The following is a 21,648-nucleotide window of genomic DNA, read 5'->3' as shown; positions in this document are numbered from 1 at the left end:
GACACACAGACACACACAGAGACACACACAGACACACACAGACACACACTGACACACTGAGACACACACAGACACACACAGAGACACACAGAGACACACACTGAGACACACTGACACACACAGAGACACACAGAGACACACACTGAGACACACTGACACACACAGAGACACACACTGAGACACACACAGAGACACACAGAGACACACAGAGACACACACTGAGACACACACTGAGACACACAGAGACACACAGAGACACACACTTAGACACACACTGAGACACACACTGACACACTGAGACACACACTGAGGCACACACTGAGACACACACTGAGACACACACTGAGACACACAGAGACACACAGAGAGACACACTGAGACACACTGAGACACACTGACACACACACTGACACACACACTGACACACACACTGACACACTGAGACACACACTGAGACACACAGAGACACACACTGACATACACAGAGACACACACAGAGACACACACTGACACACACTGAGACACACACTGAGACACACACTGAGACACACAGAGACACACAGAGACACACACTGAGACACACTGAGACACACTGACACACACACTGACACACACTGACACACACTGACACACACACTGACACACACACTGAGACACACACTGAGACACACACTGAGACACACTGACACACACACTGACACACACTGACACACACACTGACACACACTGACACACACACTGACACACACACTGACACACACTGAGACACACAGAGACACACAGAGACACATACTGAGACACACTGACACACACACAGAGACACACAGAGACACACAGAGACACACACTGACACACACTGACACACACACTGAGACACACACTGAGACACACAGAGACACACAGAGACACATACTGAGACACACTGACACACACACTGAGACACACAGAGACACACAGAGACACACACTGACACACACTGACACACACACTGAGACACACTGAGACACACACTGAGACACACAGAGACACACACTGACACACACACTGAGACACACTGAGACACACACTGAGACACACAGAGACACACAGAGACACATACTGAGACACACTGACACACACACTGACACACACACTGAGACACACAGAGACACACACTGACACACACACTGACACACACACTGACACACACACTGAGACACACACTGAGACACACAGACACACACTGAGACACACACTGAGACACACACTGACACACACAGAGACACACACTGAGACACACAGAGACACACACTGAGACACACAGAGACACACACTGACACACACTGAGACACACAGAGACACACACTGAGACACACAGAGACACACACTGACACACACAGAGACACACACTGAGACACACAGAGACACACACTGACACACACAGAGACACACACTGAGACACACAGAGACACACACTGACACACAGAGACACACAGAGACACACACTGAGACACACACTGAGACACACACTGAGACACACACTGACACACACTGACACACACTGAGACACACACTGACACACACTGACACACACTGAGACACACACAGAGACACACTGAGACACACAGAGACACACTGAGACACACACTGACACACACTGAGACACACACAGAGACACACTGAGACACACACACTGAGACACACACACTGAGACACACAGAGACACACAGAGACACACTGACACACACTGACACACACACACTGACACACACACACTGAGACACACAGAGACACACAGAGACACACAGAGACACACAGAGACACACTGACACACACACACTGACACACACACACTGAGACACACAGAGACACACAGAGACACACTGACACACACTGACACACACTGACACACACACACTGACACACACACACTGAGACACACAGAGACACACAGAGACACACTGACACACACACACTGACACACACACACTGAGACACACTGAGACACACAGAGACACACTGACACACACTGACACACACACACTGACACACACACACTGACACACACACACTGACACACACACTGAGACACACTGAGACACACAGAGACACACTGACACACACTGACACACACACACTGACACACACACACTGAGACACACAGAGACACACAGAGACACACTGACACACACTGACACACACACACTGACACACACACAGAGACACACACTGACACACACACAGACACACACACACAGACACACACACAGAGACACACAGAGACACACAGAGACACACACACACAGAGACACACACACACAGAGACACACACACACAGAGACACACACTGACACACTGACACACTGACACACACAGAGACACACTGACACACACACAGAGACACACACTGACACACAGACACACACAGAGACACACTGAGACAAGTTGTAAACTTTGAGAATGTGAACACACATGAAACGTGATGAACGTCCTTCAGGGTGACGTCGTTGGTTGTGATGAATGATGTCAGAACAAACCAGCTGACGTCCGTCTGTCACAAACATTTTCACTCTTCAGTCAAATTTCTGATTTAAAAAATTCACTTTAAACTTCTAAACGACTTCATGAAACTGTGAAAACAGTCAAATATAAGAGAGATGTGCAGTGAGGTGTTTTGACCACTGGGGGGCAGCAGCTGCTCTTCTACAGCTGAGAGCAGCACAAACACCTCCAGCGTCATGTGATCACCTTCCTCAAACATTCTCTCATGTAAATGTCTGTCTGTGCAGCTCTGACACAGAGCTCTGACTCCGACCAGACCATCAATTCATTCAGAAGCTAAAAGATCACCAATCAATAATAATACTAATAATAATAATAATGATAATACTGATAATCATCATCATCATCATCATCATTGCAGTGTCAGCTGCTCACCTGTTTAAAGTCGGTTATTAAGACTGCTGAGGTGTTTGAACGCTTATGAAGCATCAGAATACGATCAGTACGTTTGGATCAATGTGATCGACTTATTGATCATGAATCTGAACTCATTGTTTGCTTTGATTAAACTCAGAGCAGCTGGGCTTTTACTTTGGCGAGGGGAGAGGCGATGAAGGCTTGTGGTGTGTAGATGATGATGTCATCTTTAGCTCATGTGATTGGCTGACAGGGGACAGCGCCCATTTCCTCCCTGCAGACACACGCTAATAATAACCTCAGTGTCTCTGTCAGGAGGAGGCTGAAGCACTTTAAACATGACGAAGATGATGATGATGATGAAGATGTTAATGTGTCTCAGGTGACCTCATGCAGAGTACAAACTGAAATATGAACACTGAGTCATTTTAATGGATCGTTATATATTTTTAGCCTTTATTTAATCAGGTTTCATCAATAAATTCACAGTAACACACATCAGATGATCATTAAAATGATTGATCAGATAAAACAACCTGAACAGTTTTAAAAAGCTTTCATTCTCACTTCAGTTCAAACTTTGGTAACAAACCTCAAAGTGTCCCGAGAACAGATTATAATTTCCATCTTTCACGTTTAATAGAGAAGATCAATATCAGTGTTCATTTAATCCTGATCTCATAGTTCCTACACTCCACACGGACCCTGAACACATCGTCACCGTCACACCTGAGTTCACCTGAAGCTTCATCAGTCAGAAAATCCAGTTTCAGCAGGATGTAGTTCCTCCGTGAGCTGCAGCGGAGGGATACGGATCCAAACTGAAGTACTCAGATACTTTACTGCAGTAAAAGTACATCAGTACTATGAGCTTGATGTAGTTAAAGTATTGCAGTAAAAGTACATAAGTATTATGAGCTTGATGTAGTTAAAGTATTGCAGTAAAAGTACATAAGTATTATGAGCTTGATGTAGTTAAAGTATTGCAGTAAAAGTACATAAGTATTATGAGCTTGATGTAGTTAAAGTATTGCAGTAAAAGTAGTGGTTTGGTCCCTCTGACTGATATATTATTATATATGACATCATTAGATTATTAATAGTGAAGCATCAGTGTTAGAGCAGCATGTTACTGTTGTAGCTGCTGGAGGTGGAGCTAGTTTACACTACTTTATATACAGTTAGCTAGTTTAGTCCAGTGGTTCCCAACCTAGGGGTCGGGGCCCTCCAAAGGGTCAGCAGATAAATCTGAGGGGTGGTGAGATGATTAATGGGAGAGGAAAGAAGAAAAAACAAAGTTCTGATACACAAATCTGTTTTCAGTCTCTAATCTTTGATTTTTGCTGAAATATTGGATCATTTGAACATTTATTGAAATGAAAGCATGTGAGAAGTTTAGAGGGAAAAATCACTATTTGGTGGAGCTGTTAACAACTCATAGACATGTGAAATGTGACCCCGACTACACACTGCTTTTTGTAAGACGTCAAAAGCCAAAAAGGTTGGAAACCACTGGTTTCATCTTTAACAATGTGTTGTATTTTAAAAGCTTGTTATATTATCCATTGTGTCAAATCTGCATCTGAAAAGTAACTAAAGCTGTCAAATAAATGTAGTGGAGTAGAAAGTACAATATTTCCCTCTGAAATGTAGAAAGTAGCATCACATGGAAATACTCAAGTACAGTACAAGTACCTCTAACTGTACTACAGTAAATGTATTTAGTTAGTTTTTCCAGCTCTAGTTACATGTTTAATCACGCTGACCTCGTTAAGGTGTCACTTCCTGTTCTTCTTCTGTTAATTTAACTCAGGTGAAAAGAGTTTAATGACGAGTCAGCAGCTGAGAACCTTCAACCTCGTTAACAACCTGTCTGTCTCTCTGCCTGTCTGTCTGTCTCTCAGTGCTGTCTGTCCAGCAGAGGCAGCAGTTAGACGGGGTCGTGTACTCGTCTCGTTTTGCTGTCGCTCTCTTCTTCCATCCAGACGTCGTCTTCAGCTTCAGTTGGACGGCTCGATACGTCTCCGACAACTTCTGCATCCGATACATCGCAGCAGACGCCCGCAAACGCAACGCAGGTCTGTCTGTCTGCTACCTGTCTGTCTGTCTGTCTGTCTGTCTGTCTGCCTGTCTGTCTGTCTGCCTGTCTGTCTGTCTGTCAGCTACCTGTCTGTCTGTCTGTCTGTCTGTCTGTCTGTCTGTCTGTCTGTCTGTCTGCCTGTCTGTCTGTCTGTCTGTCAGCTACCTGCCTGTCTGTCTGTCTGTCTGCTACCTGTCTGTCTGTCTGTCTGTCTGTCTGTCTGTCTGTCTGTCTGTCTGCCTGTCTGTCTGTCTGCCTGTCTGTCTGTCTGTCAGCTACCTGTCTGTCTGTCTGTCTGTCTGTCTGTCTGTCTGTCTGTCTGTCTGTCTGCCTGTCTGTCTGTCTGTCTGTCAGCTACCTGCCTGTCTGTCTGTCTGTCTGCTACCTGTCTGTCTGTCTGTCTGTCTGTCTGTCAGCTACCTGTCTGTCTGTCTGTCTGTCTGCTACCTGTCTGTCTGTCTGTCTGTCAGCTACCTGTCTGTCTGTCTGTCTGTCTGTCTGTCAGCTACCTGCCTGTCTGTCTGTCTGTCTGCTACCTGTCTGTCTGTCTGTCTGTCTGTCTGTCTGTCTGTCTGTCTGCCTGTCTGTCTGTCTGTCTGTCTGTCTGTCTGTCTGTCTGCCTGTCTGTCTGTCTGTCTGTCTGTCTGTCTGTCTGTTGATATTTTGCTCCTTTAATGTATGTTAATATGGACAAAATAATAGGAACACTGCAGTACATTAGCTCCACCCACTATGACCTCGATAATAAACAGGAAGTAGAATTATCAGCTGTCTGACTGCGCAGGTGTTCCTAATAAATTGCAGCGTCTCTCTGTCCAGACGCTCCCGGTCGCGGTCCGTCCCTCGTCGTCCACACCAGCGTCCCGTTCGGCCTGCAGCACCTGGAGCGGGAAAAGGACGACGTCCAGCCAATCATCTTACAGGAGCTGCAGAAGCTGCTGCCTGGTCTGCCTCAGCCAATCAGCATCAAGTGTCAGAAGTGGAGGTACTCGCAGGTGAGACGTTCGGCCCTGAACTCGTCTCAGAGAGCAGCGTCTGATTCACATCATCATCATCATCATCATCACTCCTCCTCTCATAAAGGGAGCGTTTGATTCACGACCCCTCCCCTCCCTCTCATGCAGGTGCTGACCTCTGTGCCTGACTGTCCGGGTCACATGACCGTCCTCGACCGGCCGCTGCTCGTCTGCGGCGGCGACGCCTTCAGCCACTCCAACTTTGACGGCTGTGTGGAGTCTGCACTGAGCGTGCTCAACGTGCTGAAGGCCTCGCTGTGACGCCGCCGCAGGAAGTGAGGCGGTGCTGATCTGTTAACGTGTCAGCTCGTTAACACGGGTCGTTATGTCAGTAATTATCTTTCAGTGTCTCCACTGATTAAATGTTGCCTTCTTTTCTCTTTACATTTATAAATGAAGAAATTCCTCAGTGAATGTAAACGTGTTTATCAACTTTATCATTTCATGTGATTAAAAAGTCAAATTAAAGGAACAGTTCAACATTTATTCTCCTTCCTGAGAGTGAGATGTTAGCTTAGCTTAGCATAAAGACTAGAAACAGAGGGAAACTGCTAGCATGGCTCTGTCCACAGGTAAGCACCAGCAGCTGCAATCTCCGCCTCTGGTTGCCTGGCAACCTCCCTGTGACAACAGGACAGTTGCCTGGCAACCTCCCTGTGACGACAGGACTCCAGGAGCTGAAGAGTCGAATACGATTGTTTCTACTTTACAGAAACTTTCCACCACATGAACACGAAACCTGTCTCACCTGTCCTCACCTGTCCTCTACTGTCCTCTACTGTCTCTACTGTCCTCTACTGTCTCGTCTGTTCTCTACTGTCTCGTCTGTTCTCTACTGTCTCACCTGTCCCCTCTACTGTCCTCTACTGTCCTCTACTGTCTCTACTGTCCTCTGTCCCCTCTACTGTCCCCTCTACTGTCCTCTACTGTCTCTACTGTCCTCTACTGTCTCTACTGTCTCTACTGTCCTCTACTGTCTCTACTGTCCTCTACTGTCCTCTACTGTCTCTACTGTCTCTACTGTCCTCTACTGTCTCTACTGTCCTCTACTGTCTCTACTGTCCTCTACTGTCTCTACTGTCTCTACTGTCCTCTACTGTCCTCTACTGTCTCTACTGTCCTCTACTGTCTCTACTGTCCTCTACTGTCCTCTACTGTCTCTACTGTCCTCTACTGTCTCGTCTGTTCTCTACTGTCCTCTACTGTCCTCTACTGTCCTCTACTGTCTCACCTGTCCTCTACTGTCTCTACTGTCTCTACTGTCCTCTACTGTCTCGTCTGTTCTCATCTGAAATGACTCACAGATGTTTCATAAGAATATTTAATGAATCTCTTTGATCTTTTTAAAACAATCAATTCTGGTGTGTGTGTGTTTGTTTGTGCGTGTGTGTGCGCGTGCATGACCTAAATTTTCTTCGCCAGTTCTCCAGTCGTTTGGAGCGTGCTCAGTAGTTCTGCTGCAGTGCATTGTGGGGGAAGTGATAATCATTTCTGCCAAGTCACTGATCAATATCACACATCAGTAAATACGTAATATACTGTATAAACAGTATAAACAGTAGTATGTGTATATACACATAATGCATATATATATTAAATATATATGTTATGTCTCCATTTAATAAATTTATTCACTGACAGATTTTCAAATGTTTTTCTTTTGCATAAATGTTTAAATCCAGAAATTCATCAGCAACCAGAAAAAATCAATAATTTCAAACTAAATCAGGACTGAAAAAAATAAACTGTAATAAAAATATAATAAAGTGAAATTTACATGTGTGGAGCAATGACTGATGGGAGTTGTAGTTCTAAACAAAGCACAAACAACAGCAGCTGTTTATAAATAGTTTATTCACCTTTACAGTGTTTTTATTTCATTATAAAACAAGGAGGGAAAGAATAAAAGAACCGGGGGCAGTTTAAAATGACATATTGGTTTCCATGGTGATACAGGTCGTCGTTATGGTGACTTCTCTGTTTGTTTATTGTGTGAGTGGAAACAAAACTACAAAACAAAAATACCTGATGAAGCAAAACATCATCAGAAACATGATGACGCTCTGCTCGAAACAGTTTTCTGGAGATGAAACGAGCCTCAGAGCTTTTGACAGTTTGAATGATTGTGGAAATGATCAATACTGAAAAACACTGATTCTAACGGGATGATTTGGACATCGAAACCTTTCAGACGTATTTTCAGACACCAAAGAGCCGCAGAGGACGCAACAGAGCTGTATCGAGCAGGAAACTCTGACTTCAAGTAAAGGTCCGGTCACATGACCACTTCCTCCAAAAGCAACACTGAAGCTTTGTGTTTTGAAACGTAGAATCCATTTTTCTCCTGATGGTTTTTGTACATAACACGACCAGACTACTCTGACATCACAGGGCCGCTGTGACCGAACCTTAAGGCAAAAAGAAGAAAACCTCCAAACTAACCAACAAACAAACAAATTCCATAAAAAAAAACAAACAAAAGATCAGCATCTGAGCTTCATTTTGGCAGGTTTGGTGATGAGATGTAAACAGAAAAGAGTCGTCCGGTGAGCTGAACCAGACGTATCGAAGACGCTTTATCATAGAGGGAAAAACAGGAGATTGATTAAACTGTAATTAAAGTTCTTGGTTCCTTCACAGATTCCAGATTCACTGACGTTCACACGTCTTCAACCTTCAATGATCTTCACATTTAGACGTTTTACGTACTTTTCTGTCTTTCTAAGCAACGATCTGTTAGCACAAAGACTTTTATCTTCTTTCAGACTTTCTGGATCGGTGCAGGAACCTGAACATCTGTGAACACAGCAGGAAATTTACTTCAAAAGCTTTTGTTGAGTCGTTCTGAAGACGGTACATTTCTGGGGACAAATTTTTTGTAAAATTTTGAGTTGAAGAGAAAATCCTCGTTCTGGATGGACCCCGACTGCTGACTTACAATAACTTCGGTCAAAATCTCCCAGATGGACTTGACACAGTTGAACGAGGACGACCAACAACAATAAAATGAAGAAAAAGATAGAGAGCACCTGGAACAGTCAGAGACGTAGACAGCACCTGCCTGACCTCAAATACCTGAAACCCGTTCAGTGACGCCGCTACGCGCCGAACACGACCAGCGTTCAGCAGGAGGAACTAAAACCATCTGTTGATGCTTTCAATCAGGTTTATCTGTATCTGCATCTCTGCAACTGTTGAAATCTTAATCACTTTTATATTCTGACACAATTTTTAACTAAGTTTGCTGAGATGTTCGGATTAAGATGTAAACATTTAGGTTGTGGGTTATTTGTTAGCGGTATACATTCAGGACTGAAGCCCGTTCACTTTCTTTATGTTGTATCAACCAATCAGCTTGACTGATGTAGAAGGCTGCACCACCAACACCATTTACTGGGGTTGTCATAGAAACCAGCCTTACAATCTGCCTAACTACACCGAGACATTTTGAATTAACATTTTTATTGGAAAAATGGGAAAAGCATCAACCTTTGTTTCCTTTTCGACTTAAAATGTTTGGTCATACTGTGGAAAATAGCATCCCAGTTTGCTGGTTCGGTTCAGCCTTTTGCTGTTTCTGCATGTCTGGAAGGGTCGACACGCCGGTCATGTCTGAACGGGTTGATGACAGGAGGTGAGGTCAGGCCTGACAGCACCTAACTCAAACAGGAAGTGTGTTGTTGCTGTGAAACGCCGGTGGCGACACAAACGGAGCCCACGGATCGATCGCTACAGCGACGACGGAGCTGCTCACAGAGTGAACATGAAGGAGGATCTGCAGGAGTCACAGATCCAGACTGGACGAACACTCGCTGCTGGTAGAGAGCACCACAGATGGACAACAGGCTCAACATCGGCCCTGGCTAGCTTAGCTTAGCACCTAAAACCCAACATGGACTGTAGGCCCAACAATGGCTGTTAGCACGAGGCTAAAAGATGCTAAGTGCTACACCTCAAGCTGTGATCACACAGGACGCAGCTTTATAGGCAGAGGGAACCTTTTTCTACTCGTTTCAATGACTTCAAGGGGTCTGGATGTTATTTTATGCTCAAGATTCCTCTTGTTTACAGCCTGATAATCAGACAATCCCTCAACCTGACATGGTGTTAGCTGTTTTTTGTTTCAGAGGGGCTTATTTTGCTGGAAATAATCAAAACAATCCTGTTTGTCATTTTCAGTCGACAGAAGCTGTGGCAGAGGTGGTTTGCAGCTGTTAACATATTTTAGTGGACATTTTTCTGGCTCCGCAAAGGAAGATGACTTCCCTATTCTTCATCCTGCCTACAAATCTCTTACTGGCTCAGATTGGTACTGAAACAGCCAATGAGCACAACACCAGAGCTATTTTGAGCTGAACAAGTCCGAGATGTGGGCAGCGATTCAAAGGTTTATCCACCCCTGTGCTCCTTGTTGTGAAAACCTGAAGGGTTTCAATCATCTCAGACCTTTCTTTGCTTTCCAATCACATGTAAGTCTTTCAAGGATGCTGAAGGAACAGTTGGACATGGTTGTTCCTGTTCACCAGGAGAAGCTGAGTAAACAGCTTCAGGCTCAAAACTAGGAATGGATGGTTTTTTTCCCCTCTAGACCAGCAACCCTCTGGACGACGGGATTAGTCCCAGATGAGTCCAAGATAAGCCTCGCCCTCCCTGTTCTGTCAGGGTCACCTCACTCTGTAACACACATCTGGGATATCATGATCACTACCCAACATGCTTGATATTTCAGGCATCTACCTCTTAGTGTCCTTCCAGGTGACGCTGACTGTCCGAGTCTGGGAACTGTTCAGATGTCAAAATGGAATTTTGGGTTGGGTAAGACACCTGTCTGCGCATTGTCCAAAGACTCTGTCAGTGCCTCTACCCTAGCAGCTTCTCAGAATAAAGAAGCACTGTGGATTTTATGTTTTTAGGCCTCCACAGTGCGTCCTGTGTGATCAGGATCCCAGTGAGTCCTACATGGTCAATGGCAACAACTTGAAGATCCAACCCAGAGTCCTGGAAACAACACCTCACATGAACAATCAGTAACTACAGGACCAACGCAGGGCCGATGGAAGGTTGTAGCACCAAGTGTTAGGACGGAAAGCAGGCATCAGGTGGGACTAAAACTTAACCCACACATGATGATCTGGAGGCATATGTTCATTTAAATGATCATTATGGATGCCTCAGTCTATTGGGTGCCGATTGGAATGGGCTGATATATCAAACAGGGCCCGTTACTGACAGCACAGGCATCTGACAGAGGCCCTGTCTGGCCCAGATGGTGCTGGGACTTAACTGTTGCATCTGAAGTCCAGGTCTATTGTGGTACTTCTGTTTAGCTGTGCAGAAGAACACTGGATGAGCAGAAAGAAGTTTATAGGTACATCCACAAAATAACAGATCAAAAGCCTGGTCATGTTTACAAAAAAGGCTGCGACATTTGGTAAAAGCTCAAAGAACAGGAACTAGTTTGGGACTGGTTTTGGATTGGCTTGCTCTAATGATGTAATAGTCTCCCACCTGCTGTAATGCTAATGTGATCCTCAAACTGTTGTGCCGGGTGTTAAAGGTACACTTTGCAAGAATTTAAATATCTCAGAGAAGTAGCAGTGAATAAAGGATTAATAGTCTACCGCAGGGTAAGAATCACCCTCTTTGAAATGTCAGAAACCAAAGACACACTGAGCCTGAACTTCGTGACTCTCAGGAGCAACTGTGGTCACGCAGCCTGCTGGGAGCTGATTGGTCAGCAGCTGGGGTGCTGATTTAACAACATGCTCAAACAGTTTTCTCAACCTCCTCTGGCCAGTGCTCCTATCACAACAGTCTCATGACTCTTGAGTATGTCCTTCAGATTTCTATTTTAAAAAGCATAAATGGAAATATTTACTTTATGTTTTTACTGTAAATGTATTTGTCTTAGAAATTTACCTCACACCCGTTGGGTCCTGAGCCCGAGGTTGAGAAACTCTGAGCTAAACCTCATAAATGTCAACTTTAAAAAAGGACTGCATCATTTAACTCGACAGAAATCGACACAAACACGAGCCAACAAGCTTTCATGGATGGACTGAGCTCGCCCAGAAACAGAAGCCTCATGATTCAGCGAACTGTCCTTTAAAAAGTGCAAACCCCACCCGCCTAGCATCCCACACACATCAAAACCAAGCGCTCTGGAGATCGTAGCTTTCTGCTTCAGTTTGTCTCGAGGTGTGTTAGCTTACCTAGGCGGATAGCTTAAAACATCCGGCTGAAGGAATGGTAACACTGTGTGTAGCTTGTTTGTTGTTTAGCTTAATGATTGATGTAAGTCAGAGTTTAACATGTATTTCTGTAACTGGAGGAGCTGATCGAAGGCTGAAGACCTTCTGTGCAAAACTAAAGACAGAATAGAGACAGACAGAAAAGTAGGAGTAGATTTGTTCACAGTAGGTTTGAACTGTTTGTGTTTGATTGACAGAACTGCAGCAGATTGTGAATAATAACTTTGTCTTCTTCATCGTCACATTCAAACATCAAGCTTCTCTTCTCTCTGCGTGTCCAGACCAGCTAAACTGGGTCTAAACCAGCACTGAGACTGGTCTGGGTTGGCCCAAATATGAGTCAAGACTGCCAACAGAGGGGGGAGGGGGGGGCAGCCCAATGTCAAGATCAAATTCATCTGGGTGACACTTTTGATTTGTTTTCCTGAACCAGGTCTAAACTGGCTCAGACTGGTCCAGTTGAGGGGATTTCTGAAGACCAGGGTCAAAAACCTAAAATTTCCAGTTTCATAAGGTAAGCAGGAAAATCATTTTAGACCAATCAGCTATTTAAAAATGTATTAAACCAGCAGATTTTAACCTGCGGGGGTTTAAAAACATGATTCATCCATAATTCAACAAGTGGTTCGACAATCTCATTCAATAAAATTGATTTCAGTGTCTAAATTCAGTTTCAGAGCCTTTTGAAGTTCTGGAGGAAACACTGAAGATTTATGGCATTAAATTTGTCTGATTCATACTAATTTATCAGCTTAGATTTAAGTTTGCTGGCCTTCAAAGATCCACTTCATTCACGTTTAAAATGAGCCACATTTCTACAGAAAAAACACTTTAGGGCTGAAATGTTTGACGTTGGCACACAGAGAGAAGAGTCGACACTGACAAACACAACTGAAGACTGAAGAGCTGATACAAATAAAGATTGGTCTGCATATAGTTTCCTAAACTGGGCAGGAAGGAAGGAAGGACTCGAGGGGGTTGTGGGGATTCATCCAACAAACATCTCGGTGTCGTAACTGAAGAAGTCTACTTGTCAGTTTGTTTATATTCAAGTTTTACTCCTTTGTGTTTTAATCCTCCTCTCTGTCCATTCATCTGTCTTATTGTCCATTCGCCGTCCGTTAGCCCAGCCCCGCCCATACCTTTATCCCCACCCCCCTCACCGCTGACCGCCATGTCATGTGATCATGTGATTGTCCAGCTGGGCAGAAGATAGGAGGGGAGGGGGACGGGGTCAGTTCTGGTCCGTCAGTTATACTCCCCCGTCAGCGAACCACAGTCAGTTTGTTTACATACGACCTGTATACACATACATACATACATACATATATATATATATATACATACATATATACATATACATATACATATATATATATATATATATATATCTGTGTGAGTGTGTCAAACTTTTGTGATCTGATTGTGGTGGTCCTCGTCGAACGGCTCGTTCTCCGGGTCCGAGTCCGTCGTGTCGGAGTAGCGGTAGTGATCCGGTTCATTGTCACTAACATCCGGAGTAACTGAGGCCGACGTGCTGCTGGTGTCACAGTTAGCTCCTTCCTCGACCGTCTTTGTGAAGAATAATTTCACCTGAAGAAGACAAAGAAACAAACGTGAGCAGCAGAAGCCACCAAGGCAGCGCTTCAGGGCCACCTCTATAACGATCAATAACGATCGGTTTGTTACTAATACTTCCTAAAACTGCAAAAATATGATGAGAACAATAAAGGCTCATATTTTAGACCAAGTTTATCTTGTGACTCTAGAGAAGAACAAAATGACTTTAACATCTGTGGACATTCCAGTGCAGCTCATATTTATTAAATGTTACATACAGCTAGCTGGCAGCTAAGGAAGAGACGCTAACTACACCACAGACATGATGTAGCTGCATATAGTGAATGAAAGGTGCTTTATAAATAAAGTTTATTAATAATATTTGACATAATATGATTTGATAGCATAGCTACTTTCTTCAATCAATCTTTTGACCATAAAAAGGTACAAATGTTCAGTTAAAGCATATAAAACATTGCATTAGCATTAGCATGGCTGACTAGATTGAAAAATATATCAGCAGCTAAAGTGTTGCCACATTTATTAAAATCCAGTGTTCAAGCTGCCAGAAAATCCCCCAACTGGGAGCAAGAAACCTTTTCTTACTTCACAGTAGTGCAGGTTATAGACTATAACCAGATCATGACCAGAGTATAACCAGACTATAACCAGACTATAACCAGATCATGACCAGACTATAACCAAATCATGACCAGAGTATAACCAGACTATAACCAGATCATACCCAGACTATAACCAGACTATAACCAGATCATGACCAGACTATAACCAGACTATAACCAGACTATAACCAGATCATACCCAGACTATAACCAGACTATAACCAGATCATGACCAGACTATAACCAAATCATGACCAGAGTATAACCAGACTATAACCAGATCATACCCAGACTATAACCAGACTATAACCAGATCATGACCAGACTACAACCAGACTATAACCAGATGATGACCAGACTATAACCAGATCATGACCAGAGTATAACCAGATCATAACCAGAGTATAACCAGGTCATGACCAGAGTATAACCAGATCATGACCAGACTATCACCAGATCATGACCAGACTATAACCAGATCTTGACCAGGGTATAACCAGACTATAACCAGATCATGATCAGACTACAACCAGACTATAACCAGATCATGACCAGACTATAACCAGATCATGACCAGAGTATAACCAGATCATAACCAGACTATAACCAGGTCATGACCAGGGTATAACCAGGTCATGACCAGACTATCACCAGATCATGACCAGACTATAAACAGATCGTACCCAGACTATAACCAGATCATGACCAGACTATAACCAGATCATGACCAGAGTATAACCAGATCATAACCAGAGTATAACCAGGTCATGACCAGAGTATAACCAGATCATAACCAGAGTATAACCAGGTCATGACCAGAGTATAACCAGATCATAACCAGAGTATAACCAGGTCATGACCAGAGTATAACCAGATCATAACCAGAGTATAACCAGGTCATGACCAGAGTATAACCAGATCATGACCAGAGTATAACCAGATCATGACCAGACTATAACCAGATCATGACCAGACTATCACCAGATCATGACCAGACTATAACCAGATCTTGACCAGGGTATAACCAGACTATAACCAGATCATGACCAGACTATAACCAGATAATGACCAGATCATAACCAGACTCTAGCCAGACTATAACCAGATTAACACCACTCTGAACCAACATAAATGTTTTATTTTGAAGTTTGGGGAGAAGACTTTAACAAGATCGTGACCAGAGTATAACCAGATCATGACCAGGGTATAACCAGACTATAACCAGATCATGACCAGATGATAACCAGACTCTAGCCAGACTATAACCAGATTATAGTCAGACTATAACTAGATCATACCCAGACTATAACCAGATCTTGACCAGACTATAACCAGATCATGACCAGATGATAACCAGACTCTAGCCAGACTATAACCAGATTATAGTCAGACTATAACCAGATTATACCCAGACTATAACCAGATCTTGACCAGACTATAACCAGATCTTGACCAGACTATAACCAGATAATGACCAGATCATAACCAGACTCTAGCCAGACTATAACCAGATTACAGCCAGACTATAACCAGATTAACACCACTCTGAACCAACATAAATGTTTTACTTTGAAGTTCGGGGAGAAGTTCCTGTTGGCCTTATCCTTGTTGGCCTTGTCCAGGTCGTTCTTGGTCAGAGTGAGAACCAGGTAATCCCTGTCGTTGGTTTCTCCTCCAGTCATTGTCATCGTCGTCGTCATCCCCGGCGTTCTGTCGGACGGTTCCCGCGGCGTCCCGGCGCTGCCGTTCTCCAGTTTGTCGAGGTTCTCCTCCGGGCCCGGGATGAAGAAGGTGTTGACCCAGAAGTGGAACATCTTTTCCTGCAGGGACAGAGGAGGAAACACACAGTTAAACCCTGTTTCGACCAAACGTCATCTCAGGAACTAAACCTGGAACTAAAAGTCCCTGTTGTGCCTCCTGTGTGTGTTTCCACCACATCCAGGTAGATGCTGCAGATTAGACCCATGACGAATTAAAAAACAACATGCAGGAAACAACAACACAGATTAGTCCTGTTCGTTGCATTTACTGCTGCATGTTGATTTCCATGATGAAACAATTTATAATATCTTGCCCAAACAAATCATAAATCCAGCCTTTAAATCAAATCATGTTAAATATTTGTACATTAAAAGTACCATAAATATTTCAATTAATGATTAGCCCAACGCATATATCATAATAATATTTAACAACTTGGATTAAAGATTACAAAGATTATCCATTAACCTCCATGTCAGTTCTTAAACGCACCATAATCTCAATCAATAGAAAGCAACTGCTACTTATATTAAAGATCAATTCAAAAGACACAGAAAACACCTACAAACATTCAACAGAATGAAACATGAAACAATTAGAAAACACTTTCAATGCCTCTAATTGGCCGTCTTTGTTCTCACTACTGCCACTACTGCCTATGAAAGCTCACCTTCTTCTTCTATGAATGACGCGCTACAGTTTGAAGCATGACGCGGCACACAACACGTACGAGTGTTACTGCGTTAGTGTAACGTGTACAGGAACATTAAGAAGATCTGTGACATATTTGGTTGTTTTTATAAGAACCAACATTGGTATACATCACCATCCTCATCACCTTCTTCATCATCTTGTTCTGCTTGTGGAAGAACTCCACCTTGATGTCTCCGCAGACAGGAAGTGGCTGCGGGAACTCGAACAGCATCAGTTTGTCTTCCCGCCGGGTGTTTCCGGGGTTAGACGTGTGGATCTTCACCTTCAGCTGGTACACCACGAACTGAGGATCTGCAGCACAAACACAGGAGGGATTTACATTTACTGATGACGACGTTTATTGATCTGGCTGTGTGATGAGAGCACCGGTCTTACTGCAGTTGCCGCCAGTGAACATGGGGATGGTTTCAAACAGCATCTTGTGGAAGAGCAGAGCGACAGGTTTGTAGAGCAGCTGGTTCCTCAGCAGGAAGCTGTAGTAGATGACATAACGCCGCTGACTGGGGATGGTCACGCCCTGAACACACAAACACGCCGTCAATTTAATAAAGTATCAAACTCCCACAAGAAAAATGACACCAATGTCTCTGAAAACGTAGAAATCTTTACTGATAATCAGTTTAAAGTTGTTTGACTGTTCATACACTCACATGTAGCAGAAACATTTCAGAAAACAATAATTAACTTCTAAAAACATAAAGGAGATCCTGCGTGAAGGTGTCAGCTGGTTTGTCTCTGCGTGATGTATAAATAAAGTTGTGTCTCAGTGTGTTCACAGATCAATAAACAGAGTTAACTGAACGTCTACGTCTTATTTTAGTCAAACATTTAGATGATCTGAGAACAGGAAGCACATCTTCCATAAACCTGCTGCTGTCACCTGGCGATCTATTGAGCCTTCATCTTCATCATCAGTACTATGAAGGGGTGGTGGTCTGGTTACCTTCTTGTCACGGGTGCGGACCTCTCCGTAGAAGTCCAGCGCCTCCTGAGCCTCCTGGAACTTGCCGCGGTGCAGCAGATAGGCACAGATCATCACGCCGGTGCGACCTTTTCCCGCCTTGCAGTGGATGGCGGCGACGTGCTGCTCGTCTTCACTCAGCCACTGATCCAAGTCCTCACAGAAGGGCTTGATGAGCTCCAGCTGGGGCGGGTTGTGGTCCTCGAACGGATACTGAGCCACTGACAGACAGACAGACAGACAGACGCATCACTTCCTGTATCTGCTGATCTATTGATCACACCTGACTGAACCTTTGATTGATTAAAGTCTGATGGAAACATACATATGTATATGTACGTATGACGAGGAGAGAAAGACCCCATAAAGCTCATTATATCATTATTATCCTTCTGCACACTATATAATAATAATAATAATAATAATAATAATAATAATAATAATAAATCTATTCCTATTTCCTTTATCATATTTCATTATATACTATGCATATAATCATTCTACAATGGATAACTACTTTTTATCAATGTCACTACTCTAATTTATTACATAATAGATATATAATTACTGCCCAGTGTAAAATAAACCTCCAATAAACTGGAGGTTTGTTTGAGGTTTACTGGAGGTTTACTAGAGGTTTACTGGAGGTTTATTAGAGGTTTATTGGAGGTTTATTAGAGGTTTACTGGACGTTTGCTGGAGGTTTACTGGACGTTTATTGGAGGTTTACTGGACGTTTATTGGAGGTTTACTGGACGTTTACTGGAGGTTTATTGGAGGTTTACTGGAGGTTTATTGGAGGTTTATTAGAGGTTTACTGGACGTTTGCTGGAGGTTTGCTGGAGGTTTGCTGGAGGTTTACTGGAGGTTTACTGGACGTTTATTGGAGGTTTACTGGAGGTTTATTGAAGGTTTACTGGAGGTTTATTGGAGATTTGCTGGAGGTTTACTGGAGGTTTATTGGAGGTTTACTGGAGGTTTATTGGAGATAATGATACCGGTTGTTGTTGTTGGAGCCAGGATCAATAGATGATTGATCCTGTAGTATTCTCTGTTTGTTTGTTACAGTTTGTGTTGTTGATCTGTGTGTGTTTGTCTGTTTTTTAGGAGAATGAGTGTTACTGTGTTCAAACAGTTAATACATTGACATGCAGAAAGCAAAACAACATAAAAAAAAGACAAAAGCTTCTTTTGTTTGTTTCACGTCTCACAACAGGAAGTAGAATTATCTCCAGCGGATCATTAACCCTTTCACCTCCAACACCTCCTTTAGTTCAGGACTTAAAGCGCAGCTCTTCTGACTTGATTTGGATTTAAAACGACGGATCGTTCAGCAGCTCCTCCATCCATTTCATCAATCAGTCAATCAATCGATCGATCGATCAATCAGTACTCAAACACGCGGCAGTGACGGTCTCGTTTCTGATGTCATCTTACCTCGACAGTTGAACTTGGTGGTGTCATAATGTCGCTCTGCACACCTGTGAACAGAGAGACGTTACAGCCAGCAGCTTCATCTTTATGATCAATGTTTCTGTTATTGATCCAAACTAGAGAGACGAGGCGGCATCAAGCTCACACCAAATCACCAAATGATCACTATGATCATCAAACTACTTCTAAAGCTTCAATACAGGTCAGCTTCAGTTTGGTCCACCTTCCTCCATCCTGAACATCACACTACAGCTAAACTAATCAATTCATCTTTATGATTATTCTCTTCAATAATCAATTAGTTGTTTGGTCCATAAAATGTCAGAAAATGGTGAAAAATGTGGATCAGTGTTTCTCAAATGTCTTGTTTTATCCACAACTCAAAGATCTTCAGTTTACTGTCACAGAGACTAAAGACACCAGAAAATATTCACATTTAACAAGCTGCAACCACAGAATCTGGACTAAAACCAGCAATTATCAAAATATCTTTAATTTAAAATACTCAAAAAAAATAAGGAAATGTTAATCACAAAAAAACCTCTAAAGGGGACCTACGATGCTTTTCCTTATTGTGATGTCACAGCGTCAGATGTTCATATTAAAAGTGGCCGACGTGTTAAATAACAAGGTAGCATGTAGCAGTGTATATATGTATATATATATATATATATATCTCCACAGTGCTGGGCTGTGAGCACAGGTCCCACTAGAGGACATCAGACCCTCATGGATTCTGTTTCTGACAGTTTGGTCGGAAACATGCACACCAGTAGCCTGCTGGAGGTCGTTCTGTAGGACTCTAGCAGTGCTCCTCCTGTTCCTCTTCACATAAAGGAGCAGATACCGGTCCTGCTGCTGGGTCGATGCCCGTCTACGGGCCTGTCCAGCTCTCCCCGTGTAACAGCCGGTCTCCTGGTATCTCCTCCGTGCTCTTCAGACTGTGCTGGGAGACTCAGCAAACCTTCCTGTGACAGCTGGACTACCTGTGCAACCTGACCGGGCTGCAGGTACCACCTGATGCTATCAGTGGTGACAAGGACACTAGCAGTGGTGACAAGGACACTAGCAGTGGTGACAAGGACACTAGCAGTGGTGACAAGGACACTAGCAGAACACAAAACTAGAGGAGAATCAGTCAGGAAGGATGAGGAGAGATCAACAGTCTGTAGCCACCACATGCAGATCCAGTCCCTTTTTGGAGGTGGTCTTGCTTCTGCTTGTCCACTAAAGCAGGTGAGACTGATTCACAATCACTTGTGCTTCCTAAGTGGACAGATTGATGTCTGAAGATGAAGTGACTCGGTGTTATACTTTAGGTTTTTTGAGCAGCAGCTCTGCTCTCAACGTTTCCAACAGTTTCTTCTGCTTTCAGGCGAGTCGACGTCGCCGGTGACGGATTTCTTCATACGGTCGTGTGCTCCTCGCCGAGCCACGACGCCATCACACAGCAGCAAAGTACCTGTCGGAGGTGTGCTGGTTGTCTGCAGCTCTTCATCAAACATCATCATCATCACTTGTACTCTTCCTGCCTGCGTTATTTCTAACTGATCTGAGCTCTGAGGGGCTGCAGGAATACTACATACATACTAATAATAACCAGTCAGTACTTACAGGTTGTAGATCTTATAGTGATTCTTGTGCTTTGCATCTAAGAACCTGAGACAGAGAGAAAGAGAGACAGTTATTGATCAGTTCATCTGTTAAACACAGTAAACTCTCCGACAGTCATGTGACGCTCAACACCTCGAACTTCATCAGTCGACTGACAGAAACATCATCTGCTGCTATTCTGATGATCAAATCGTTTTCAGCAGAAACATCTGCTGTCAGCTTCTGGATGGGAAGCGTTTCTGTGAACGATTGATCAATGAATGGAGGAAATAATCAGCAGATTGATCAGTGATGACAGTAATCATTAGCTGCAGCTCTACTTTAACGACACTGTTCTCATTACATGTCTGCAGTTAATTCAGTCGCTGTTCAGTTACTGTCAAACCCACATTTCACCTATTGATCATGTGACCAACAAATCACTATAATCACATTATCAATGTGATTATCAACCGTTTCCTTTCAACTTCATCAATCTGGATTTACGCTCATCAATATTTCTCTGCTGAGTTTTCAGGAGGGGTCAAAGGTCACAGAGCCGTTTCTTACCGGACGACATCATCGATGTTGTTCCTGTACACTCCTTCCAGACGCTCAGCAGGGAAACCCATGGCGATGATGTTTGGATAAATATCTGATCACACTGTCAAGGATCAATAATCACACATTCAAAACATCTGATCAACTGGTTTTTATCTTCTCAGCTTCTTCAGGAGGACAGAAACACATCTGTTCT

General features: G+C 43.5%; 2 protein-coding genes across 7 annotated transcripts in view; one reads left to right on the top strand and one right to left on the bottom strand.

Annotated features, from left to right (window-relative positions):
* Window positions 1-6,462, top strand: part of rnls (renalase, FAD-dependent amine oxidase) — a 14,604-nt gene extending 8,142 nt beyond the window's left edge. For 3 of the 4 annotated variants that reach the window (XM_042397246.1, XM_042397248.1, XM_042397247.1), the window contains 3 exons: window positions 4,803-4,976; window positions 5,783-5,973; window positions 6,103-6,462. In XM_042397246.1, coding sequence (XP_042253180.1) covers window positions 4,803-4,976; window positions 5,783-5,973; window positions 6,103-6,255 — 518 coding nt within the window. In that variant the 3' untranslated portion in view covers window positions 6,256-6,462. The remainder of the gene's footprint in view (window positions 1-4,802; window positions 4,977-5,782; window positions 5,974-6,102) is intronic. The other variant, XM_042397245.1, reaches the window with a different exon arrangement.
* A 1,369-nt stretch (window positions 6,463-7,831) lies between these two features.
* Window positions 7,832-21,648, bottom strand: part of ptenb (phosphatase and tensin homolog B) — a 40,962-nt gene continuing 27,145 nt past the window's right edge. The window contains exons 2-9 of one of the 3 annotated variants that reach the window (XM_042396789.1): window positions 21,462-21,546; window positions 20,913-20,957; window positions 19,302-19,345; window positions 17,847-18,085; window positions 17,279-17,420; window positions 17,016-17,194; window positions 15,997-16,248; window positions 7,832-13,838 (exon numbers count right to left, since the gene is read on the bottom strand). In XM_042396789.1, the coding sequence (XP_042252723.1) occupies window positions 13,650-13,838; window positions 15,997-16,248; window positions 17,016-17,194; window positions 17,279-17,420; window positions 17,847-18,085; window positions 19,302-19,345; window positions 20,913-20,957; window positions 21,462-21,546 (1,175 nt within the window). In that variant the 3' untranslated portion in view covers window positions 7,832-13,649. Of the gene's footprint in view, window positions 13,839-15,996; window positions 16,249-17,015; window positions 17,195-17,278; window positions 17,421-17,846; window positions 18,086-19,301; window positions 19,346-20,912; window positions 20,958-21,461; window positions 21,556-21,648 lie in introns of all 3 variants that reach the window. The other 2 variants (XM_042396790.1, XM_042396792.1) reach the window with 2 other exon arrangements.

The sequence above is a fragment of the Thunnus maccoyii genome, chromosome 20 (genome assembly GCF_910596095.1).
Source record: "Thunnus maccoyii chromosome 20, fThuMac1.1, whole genome shotgun sequence".
Classification (NCBI taxonomy): Eukaryota; Metazoa; Chordata; class Actinopteri; order Scombriformes; family Scombridae; genus Thunnus; species Thunnus maccoyii.
Note: the sequence above shows the minus strand (reverse complement) of the source record. Positions and strands in the feature narration are given on the sequence as shown.